Source organism: Cibotium barometz, chromosome 34 (genome assembly GCF_041138505.1).
Source record: "Cibotium barometz isolate CiBa-2024 chromosome 34, ASM4113850v1, whole genome shotgun sequence".
Classification (NCBI taxonomy): Eukaryota; Viridiplantae; Streptophyta; class Polypodiopsida; order Cyatheales; family Cibotiaceae; genus Cibotium; species Cibotium barometz.
This window is the reverse complement of record NC_141079.1, coordinates 2,560,993-2,571,905: the sequence shown is the minus strand read 5'-3', so window position 1 is coordinate 2,571,905 and position 10,913 is coordinate 2,560,993. Positions and strand designations below refer to the sequence as shown.

The 10,913-nt window shown below is 39.8% G+C and overlaps 1 protein-coding gene across 1 annotated transcript; it reads right to left on the bottom strand.

The window, feature by feature from the left end:
• Positions 1-867: 867 nt before the first annotated feature.
• On the bottom strand, positions 868-2,310 carry LOC147618605 (uncharacterized). Its single transcript, XM_086774347.1, has one exon. The coding sequence runs from the start codon at positions 2,308-2,310 to the stop codon at positions 868-870; it is 1,443 nt and encodes a 480-aa protein (XP_086630473.1).
• Between the last annotated feature and the right edge of the window lie 8,603 nt (positions 2,311-10,913).

Below are 10,913 nucleotides of genomic sequence, written 5' to 3'. Positions count from 1 at the left end.
GAAGCTGTCCCAGTGTGATATGTATCAGGTCAATTAAAAGGTGGGTGTGTTTCCTTAGGCATGTGATATGCTGAATGAGGCATATCACATGAATGTGCTCTTGAGGGATGAGGAATATCACATGAATGTGCTCTTGAGGGATTTGGCAGGTGCCTATGTTAAAGCACTCGTTCACATAACAAGCCAAACATTCATTGCCCTCTTTATAGGCATACAAGTCCAAACAAGATAATGCATCTAGATACTGGGGAAGCCTACAATTGGAAAAACAACCAATTTTGCACCTCCACTCCTCCCTGAATAAGACTGGCATTGCAGAGCAACCAGGATGCTAGGCGATATGACAATCTCTGAGAGATTTTTGTGACGCTGCAAAATTGGTCCATTTACCCTTGGATCCGCACCCAACAACCACGAACTTAGAGCATAAGGTCGAGTAGAAGTGTGAGTGCTGCTCAAAACTTATACAATGCCATTTGCCCACCTTGGAACTATCATGCATGAACATCAAAAAGGCTTGCCATCTAAAAAACGTGTCAACAAAGGAATAACTTCTAAATCAATCAAAGTGCTGCACATATTCACCTAAACCAAAATTTTGTAGCCAGCCCCTTACTTCATTAAAAGGGGAGGATTATGTCTTGCAATGTGTACATGCGCATTATCACTGGTAAGCTCCCTGCTTTCCTCATTTTCATTTGCCTATAAAAAGTGGTATTCTTGGTGGAAGCTTCTTACATCCCCTCCTGTTATGGAAGACAAAATTGTGCTTGCTTGCATATGCTTAGTGCCAAAAAAGCAGCACTCACAGCCAAAAATGTAAAGGTTCTGTCAAGACAGTACTAGGAGTTTTACATGCAACCACACTTAGGTAGATCTTGAAGTAGAAGCTCCAGGATCCACACTGAAGTTGTTAACTTGCCATACATCATGAATCTTTCTTAGCTTCGCACCTCTGCATGCGGCGGGTTCCCACTGCAGTTTTGGATTCAGTTTCATTGGGTAGTGCGCTTCATCTTCACGGCCTGACCATTCAAAATCAATAACCTGGATTTCTTTGTCATCATTGATGAGGAGGTTAGGAGGCCTGAAATCACCATGGACATACCCAGTCCCATGCCCCTTCTCCAGAATCGCTGTTAAGAGCTCTCGCAGTTTATCATCAGGAGGTTCGTTTGCAACAGAATGCCAGCCTGCATCTTTTGAAAGGTACTCCATGGTGACGAATTTCCACCCAGCGCCAAGATTCCTGCACTCAAGAAGCTCAGGTGCCAAGTTCTCTCTATGCCATGCCTCGTGAGCTTCGCATGAATAGTGCTCAGTGAACTTAGCAACCTTACACTGCCCTTCAGAGGTGCCACAGAAAACCAAACCACTTTCATTGAGAGAACGCACATTCTGCCATGCTGCAATAGGGAAAGGACGAGACACATCAATATTTGGCTGAGGAACATAGTTCTGCGAGAAATTTCTCAGCGCCCTCATGGCCTTAGCTCCTTGTAGCACTGTTTGGTACTCTCGCCCCCAAAAAGGGGCATGTGCCAGAGGCTCCGACAACAGTACATTCTCCTTCCTATCCATAACAAGTGCGATGATTATTATATACGGGCATGCCCTCAGCACCAATATGCCATGTGACCTGTTTCTCATTGCATGGAAGAGCCGTCTACTAATCTCCAGGCCCTCAAAATATCCATTACAACCATCATCCGTTCTATCCTCAAAAACTATGTGAGAGGGTTGATCTGTGAATGTCATCATCATTAGCCCATCCATCTTTGTAGAATTGTACTGCCTGACAGGCCCTGCACCCAAGTATGACTCGAAAAGCCTTGAGAGCTTTCCTTCGTTCATCTGCTGCACTTCATCATCAAACCCTTCCGTGAACATCTCATATACATCATTGGCCATTGCATAGTCGTCTTCCGACAGCTCAGCATTGTTGCACTCAAGGTCGAGAGCAAACCTAGAGAAACTCTCATGTACAAGGACAAGAGGAATTGGAGGCCTCGCACCGAGAGGGCCCCGATATGCAAGGAATCTGGGGCGTTCCTGAAATTGATACTGCTTCCAAGTGCTGCGCCGGGCATAGGCAGAGGGAGTAGGATCTGCAACAGTAGGATCTGCAACAGGGGGAGGAGGATGTGCAACAGAAGCAGATGCCTCACCGGAAACGTGCTGGGCGATGAGGTCTATAATCGAAGCAGGGAATTCCACGTCACCAAATGCTGTACGAAGCCCCTGCACAGCCTTTGCCTTCTGTGCGCTTCTCCGAGAAGGAGACGATGAAGGCCTTTTGCGGGACGACATCCCCCTAACAGTAGTCTGCTCTCTCTCTCTCTCTCGTGGTTGTTTTAGAGTGGCCGTTCTCCTTTAAGGCTTATAACTAAACATGTAAAAATTAAGTAGGTTTTTTGGCCTGTCGAGAGAAGGCCTTAGTGTTGTATTTTTTTTTTCCATAAAGAGCAAATTATATTAAAGATTAAGTAGGTTTTTTGCCTGTCGAGAGAAGGCCTTAGTATTGTATTTTTTTTCAATAAAAAGCAAATTATATTAAAGATAAAAAATGAGACGATTATAACGGGAGTGGTTCAGAACCATATCCCTAATTGAGTTACAAGAATTGGAGTTTCAAAATAAACCGAAGATCTACTGTGACAAAGAATTCTCTTTTGACTCCTAGGCTCTCTAGGGTGCATTTAGTCATCCAGCTCTTTAACTATTTAACCGGGTCTAGGAGGCGAAGAGTGCTTGTGAAGTAGCTCTCTCCCATTTTGATGAGCGCCTCTTTCAAGATGAAAAAAAATTTCGAGAAACCCTTGAAAATGCCATCAAGATGATATAGCCATAGGGACCAAAGGATTTCTGCCCTTAAGACAGTCCATAGACCCAGTGAGCAGCCAGGCTTAGCTGTCCAAGAAGATTTGCCTTCACTTTGCACGTAGTCCCCAAACCTTTTGATAAAAGGGACAATTTTGGGGCATTGAAAGAATATGTGGATGTCATCTCAGTTTTGTTGCATCTCACACAATTTCCATCACCCTTCTTGATATAGAGTACCAGCCAAGCCAGACATGCTTTTTTGGGCTCAACGTTTCCACTCCAGAGTGCTTTAAATTGATCATACCTGGGAGTGTGGCAGAAGCACAAAAAGAGGAGGATGCTGGAGTCACACGGTCTGTTGATGTGCATGTCGATAATGCGCTAGGGTCAAGGAGCGGCCCATGGCTTCAAGGGAAGTTTATGGTAGATGAGCTCACTGATGCGCATAATGGTGAAAATGGGGTTTTTAGGAGGAGCAACCCATGGCTTAAAGAGAAGTTTGATGAAGCGGATGTGGATGTGGTCACGCTTTCGACAAAGCCAAGTGTCTGATACTCCTCAAAGCTGGAACCCATACCACAAAAGAAGCTTCTCCACAATTTGAATGGGCAAGAAGGCCACACAATGAAGAAGACAAGGGTGGCTCCAGGCTTGTATGGAATGAAGATTTTGATGTCGATGACAAAAGCCCCCTGCCTTATGTGGAGGTTTTCTTACAAGATGGATCATTTAAATGACAATGTCATGCAAGTGATACATGATAGTTTTGTGGTCAATAGATGGAGGATGGAAAACCATTTGAAGAAAAAGCATGGGCTAATAGTGCACATTCCTCTCTTCAAAACTAGTCATCCTCCGCAAAGATGAGCAAGATGCAAAGCCCAAACCTCCTTTGCTACGCCTGCAGAAGGTGTATTGGCATGAGCAAGCACGAGCCCATTTTGAAAATAAATATAGAAAGTTTGCCATCAATGTAAAGAAGATAGAGTGTTTGCTACCAATTCTTGCACTTGAAAAGTGGGATAGTCTCAATCTGAAGTTCAAGACTTTGCCCAAGGATGAATATATTGAAGTGGAAATCTTTTGAGGTGAAGGCTTTGCATAAAATATGTTGATGGAGTATGCCAAGTGCTGAGGATCTGTGCATGTCTGAGTTTTTACTAACTGCATTCCTCTTTGTAACATCAAGGAGTGTGCTAGAATTCATTTGTGCCATTAGATTTCCATTTAGTCCAACATAAGCAAACCTAAAAAACATAGACAAAAACAATGGTATGTGGTGTCTGTAGCCTTGCGATGTTTTTGGTAGGATTTGTGATGCTTAGATACCATGGAGCCATAGCCTTGAACTCCTTGGAATGGACCACTCTATCAAAAAAAAAAAAGCACATGTGACTAACAGAGTTATCTCGCCATGACTTGTGTAGATAGGACCCTTGGTTATGAGGGGCCGATGCTTTCACTTGTTATATTCTGGTTACATATGTTGGAGCTATATATAGAGTGTGATGTCGACATTTTTCTACTTTTGTACATAGCCCAGAACTTCCTCATACAAAACTCTCCTTTCCGTTGGTGGTCTACATTCTGCTGCTTTTGTACACAGCCCAGAACTTTCTCATACACAAAATCTGATAGGAGTGATCTTTACCTTGAGATGATCAAAATTTTATGTAGAATATTTTCTTATGAGATGGCCTTGGGCTAATTTTGCACCATTTAGAAGATATTTCAATTTTTCTGCAGAGCAGAGTGGTTTGGCTCCATTAATGGACTCAATTGGGTGCTAATTGATGTTAATTGAGCTCAATTAGACTCAATTGACATCAATTAGGTGCTAATTGAGTGTAATTGATGTCCATTAAGCCCAATTTAGCTTAATTGACATCAATTGGGTATCAATTGACTACAATTGATGTCAATTTAGCTCAATTGACATCAATTGGGTGTTAATTAATGTCAATCGAGTCCAATTAATATCAATTAGGTGTCAATTAAGCCAAATTGATATCAATTGGGTGTCAATTGAGCCCAATTCACATCAATTGGGTGTAAATTGAACCTAATTGGACTCAATTAACATCAATTAGGTGCGAATTGATGTCAATTGACCCCACTTGGATGCAATTGATATCAATTTGGTGTCAATTGGACTCAATTGGCACCCAATTGATGTCAATTGAGTCCACTTGGATGTCAATTGATATCAATTGAGCCCAATTGATCAATTGACACCTAATTAGACTTAATTAATATCAATTTGACTCAATTGGATGTTAATTGATGTTAATTGAGTCTCAATTGGGTATTAATTGATGTCAATTGAACTCAATTGGATGTTAATTGAGTCCACTTGGATGTCAATTGATATCAATTGAGCCCAATTGATCAATTGACACCTAATTAAACTTAATTAATATCAATTTGACTCAATTGGGTATTAATTGATGTCAATTGAACTCAATTGGATGTTAATTGATGTTAATTGAGTCTCAATTGACATCAATTGGGTGCCAATTGAGTGCAATTAATGTCAATTAAGCCTAATTTATCTCAATTAACGTCAATTGGGTGTCAATTAACTATGATTGATGTCAATTGAGCTGAATTGACATCAATTGGGTGTTAATTGATGTTAATTAAGTTTAATTGACATCAATTGGGTGTTAATTGATGTCAATTGAGTCTAATTAGATGTAATTAGACTCAATTGGGTTTGAATTAAACTCAATTGATATCAATTGGGCCGAGTTAATTGGGTGTCAATTGAGCCCAATTGACATCAATTGGGTGTGAATTGAACGTGATTGGACTCAATTGACATTAATTAAGTGTGAATTGATGTCAATTGAGCCCAATTGGATGCAATGGATATCAATTGGGTGTCACTTGGACTCAATTGATATCAGTTGAGCCGAATTGATCAATTAACACCCAATTATACTTAATTGATATCAATTTGACTCAATTGGGTATTAGTTGATGTCAATTGGACTCAATTGGGTGTTAATTGATGTTAATTGAGGACTCAATTGACATCAATTGGGTGCCAATTGAGTGCAATTGGTATCAATTCGGCTCAATTGGCATCAATTGGATATCAATTGACTAGGATTGATGTCAATTGAGCTCAATTGACATCAATTGGGTGTTAATCGATGTCAATTGAGTCCAATTAAGTCCAATTGTGTCCAATTGGGTGTCAATTGATTGAATCCAATTAAGTCCAATTAAGCCCAATTGAGTTCAATGGGGTGTCAATTGATGTCAATTGAGCCCAATCGATCAATTGACACCCAATTAGACTTAATTGATACCAATTGGACTCAATTGGATATTAATTGATGTCAATTAGACTCAATTGGAAGTATAATAAGATCTAATTGATGGTAATCGAGCTTAAGGCGATAAATTTAGAGATAACTTTTTTTGTACAAAGAATTTTGAACTTTTGACATCATAAATGAGTCCAGAAGGCCCAAAAATGGTAGGAATGACTGTGAACATGAAAATATTTTGACCATTTTTTTTAAACTTTTTTTTCCACCGGGAAAATGGATTTACCCGACGGGCCCGTCGGGAAAACAAAAAGCCCGGCGGGCTTCGGCAGGTTACCAGGTCACTGTGGTGACCTTCTATTTTGAGAACATGAAAACATGTGAACATGTGAATAACATGTTCACAAGTGTTATTAACAAAAAAAATCTTGTGATCACGTGAATATAAAATCCTTGGTGATGGCACCTACAAATCTCCTTGTGTTGACCTTCCCCAAACATGTCTTGAACCACCAGTTATCCCAACTGCTCCTTGTTACACACTTCCACCATCAACTTGTGTACCTAAGAAAAATCCAACTTTACATGAGTCTTCTTTGGGCATAGATTCTGGCACTTCATTGCCTAAATCCTCTTATCTTGCTCAAATTCCTCGTCAATTGCTATCCTTATCACCTCGTGAATTCCCAAAACCAAAGATAAGGCATTAGCACTACAATTGAAGCTCTTTGGTAGATCGGTGTTTGAATAGTCTCACTTCTACTAATTTGGTTCCTTATGCCTTTACAGGATTGTGTTTTTTTTTGGGGAAGGGAATGATCTTATCTCCATTGTTTTTTATAGGGATTGTATTGATGGATATGAGTGTACAAAGCTTGAAGTTTCTAAATTTCATTGTTCTACGCCCAAATACCTCCTAATGGATACTTGGCAAGATACATGTCCACCATGCATTGACCCTGATAGTACTCAACCTAAACATCACAGGGGTTATAGTGCTCCTCCTTTTCAAACTCATTCTAGGTACTTTTATGCTCCCCTAGGTGAAATTTGTTGTGGGCATCACTTTGTCACTTTGTTCTATCAATAGCATCATCCATTTTCACATTGTCAAGAGTGTCATTACTAGTACTAGGGGAACCTTCACACATTTGTTGGCTATGTGCCACACTTACTTTCGACGATATGGCATGGGCTTAATGAAACAAATTGTGGGAATTACACCCCAATGCCATAACCCTCTTTATGTGAGAGTACCAGAGCGAGGACCAAATCAACATAGATTACCTAAGGAGATTCAAGCAGAACAATGGAGGGATACTTGCATAAATGACTTGAGACCACCTATCTTGCAAGCCCTTCTTCCCCCAGCCCGCAACGTGTCAATTTTGGATCACTATGAGTACCTATATTTAGCAATTCCAAAATCAGCATTGTCTGCTTAACCTTCCCATATAGCCAATGCCTTATTTTAGTGATGAAGCACTTCTTCCATTACCATCTACACCACAGGAAGGTTTTTGTACAGGTTTGACTATGGAACCAGAGATTGTTGATGATAACCACTTGATGATAACCAATGTAGGAATGGATGTGAATGAAAATGAAATTCCATTCCCAGAATAGACAGACACTTTGAATAAGAGCATAAGCTAAGGTGATTTTTTTCCTTTTGGGTTTTTTTTCCTTGGCTAAATCTAGTGATGTTAGGCACCACCCACTTTTTTTGGTTTTTGTTTGTTTTTCTTTTCTAGTTTCAACGGCCCCCTTTCACTACTTTTAATAGGCTAGACATTCGACAAGAAGGGGGGACTACAACAAGCAATTGTCCGTGTGTGCAAGAAGGTGAATTCTCACTATGATCGCAAGGGCAAAAATTTACATCTTCGAGCTTTCAAAAACAGGTGTATTCAATTCTTTCTCTTTTGTTGAGAGTGATTTTCATTGTTCTATTTTGCCGCATGATCACACCTCAGATTCTTGTTTTAGTTTTATTGTGTGTCAAAAAAATTGGGTTCTAGTACTAGTTGTTTTTTCTACATAGTGGAAATCTTTTGAGGTGAAGGCTTTGCATGAAATATGTTGATGGAGTATGCCAAGTGCTGAGGATTTGTGCATGTCTGAGTTTTTACTAACTGCATTCCTCTTTCTAACATCAAGGAGTGTGCTAGAATTCATTTGTGCCATTACATTTCCATTTAGTCCAACATAAACAAACCTAAAACACAGAAACATAGACAAAAACAATGGTATGTGGTGTCTGTTGCCTTGCGATGTTTTTGGTAGGATTTTGTGATGCTTAGATACCATGGAGCCATAGCCTTGAACTCCTTGGAATGGACCACTATCAAAAAAAGAAGAAGCACATGTGACTAACAGAGTTATCTCGCCATGACTTGTGTAGGTAGGACCCTTGGTTATGAGGGGCCGATGCTTTCACTTTCATGCAATTTATATTCTGGTTACATATGTTGGAGCTATATATAGAGTGTGCTGTCTACATTTTGCTACTTTTGTACATAGCCCAGAACTTCCTCATACAAAACTCTCCTTTCCGTTGGTGGTCTACATTCTGCTGCTTTTGTACACAGCCTAGAACTTTCTCATACACAAAATCTGATAGGAGTGATCTTTACCTTGAGATGATCAAAATTTTATGTAGAATATTTTCTTATGAGATGGCCTTGGGCTAATTTTGCATCGTTTAGAAGATATTTCAATTTTTCTGCAGAGCAGAGTGGTTTGGCTCCATAGGCTAGTGGGACTACACAGGTGACAACCCACACTATGAACATGACCAACCTATGTGTTTCTTGGTTTTAGAGGGTCAATTAGGATGGTTTTACTCCCTATTTTGATGTTTTAGCATGAGTGATTCAGGTAGCCAACCTCTTCCACAGTACGAGGCGGACTCAATGTGTGTCAATTGGACATGACGTGAAAGGTGTTTTTATGGTTTATGATGAAATGCTAATGATGTTTATGTGGGAAGGATGGGGGACAAGATTGCAGACAGCGTGCAATAGCTTGTGGGCACGGGTTCATCTTTTATGTTAATTTACTTTCGTATATTGATTATATTGTATACATGAATGATTACTTTGGTATGATAAGCCCATCATGGATGTGGACCTTTCCATGCAGCAAACAGGGTCAGCATTGCTTGTACATGTCTATGATGGTTTAATGTTTACCATTTCCACCTACTTTGGATGGATGTTAGCTGGCCCAAAAGGCAAGAAAATGAGGAGTTATACCAAAAAAGGGGCCTTCTACTAAAATGCAGGAGGCTTCTCTTATTGAGAGTATTTGGTCCCAAAAGCCGTTCTCTACTGCATCAGCCACATGACAATGTTTGTTCATTCGTGTGATCGACATTGTTTATCTATTACACATGAAAATTGTATTCATATATTATTATAAAAAGTTTTACCAACAAATACTTAGCTATGCAAACTAGCATGCTAGCGATATAAGGACAATGCAAACAATCACAGGGGGGGGGGAATGATGTTTATCTTGATTTGCATGTTACTTCTTCCGAGTTTACAGATGAATTTAGCTGAGCATAGTTTTCTCAACAACTGAAGAGATTCATAAAATTGTCATGGGGTTAGATGCGCGTGCACGTGCATTTTGTTTGGTTTCATCGCATGCATGATTATTTGTTTTTTTTTTCCCAAAAATTCTTTGGATCAAGCATTGCATGATGATGATACGTATGAAATAATACATTGTAGGTGTTTTGAGTCATGTTTAGCATAACACATTTCTATCGCTTGCACATAGATAAGAGAAAATTCATTAAGATGCAAAGGACAATGCCATTTTCTTGTGAGAGAGAAGTCGATATGCTTGGACAATGAAGTTCTTTCTCCAAAAATTTGAGGCTAGCACTGGCTCATTGATGGAAGCCCTCGCTCTCTTGGTGGTGCACCTTGGTTTATTGAAATCAACTATCAAACTAAGTCGAAAAGGATATAGTCTGTATCATGGTCATGGCAAGTTTCGTTCAATCACGTCTTAAGCAAACATCCTATCCACATACTTTGGACTCCCATCAAACAATCATGAAAACAAATTGTGGGAATTACACCCCAATGCCATAACCCTCTTTATGTGAGAGTACCAGAGCGAGGACCAAATCAACATAGATTACCTAAGGAGATTCAAGCAGAACAATGGAGGGATACTTGCATAAATGACTTGAGACCACCTATCTTGCAAGCCCTTCTTCCCCCAGCCCGCAACGTGTCAATTTTGGATCACTATAAGTACCTATATTTAGCAATTCCAAAATCAGCATTGTCTGCTTAACCTTCCCATAGAGCCAATGCCTTATTTTAGTGATGAAGCACTTCTTTACACCACAGGAAGGTTTTTGTACAGGTTTGACTATGGAACCAGAGATTGTTGATGATAATATAACCATGTAGGAATGGATGTGAATGAAAATGAAATTCCATTCCCAGAATAGACAGACACACTTTGAATAAGAGCATAAGCTAAGGTGATTTTTTCCCTTTTGGGTTTTTTTCCCTTGGCTAAATCTAGTGATGTTAGGCACCACCCACTTTTTTGGTTTTTGTTTTTTTTTTTTGCTTTTCTAGTTTCAACGGCATTTTTTGCCCCCCTTTCACTACTTTTAATAGGCTAGACATTCGACAAGAAGGGGGGACTGCAACAAGCAATTGTCCGTGTGTGCAAGAAGGTGAATTCTCACTATGATCGCAAGGGCAAAAATTTACATCTTCGAGCTTTCAAAAACAGGTGTATTCAATTCTTTCTCTTTTTTGTTGAGAGTGATTTTCA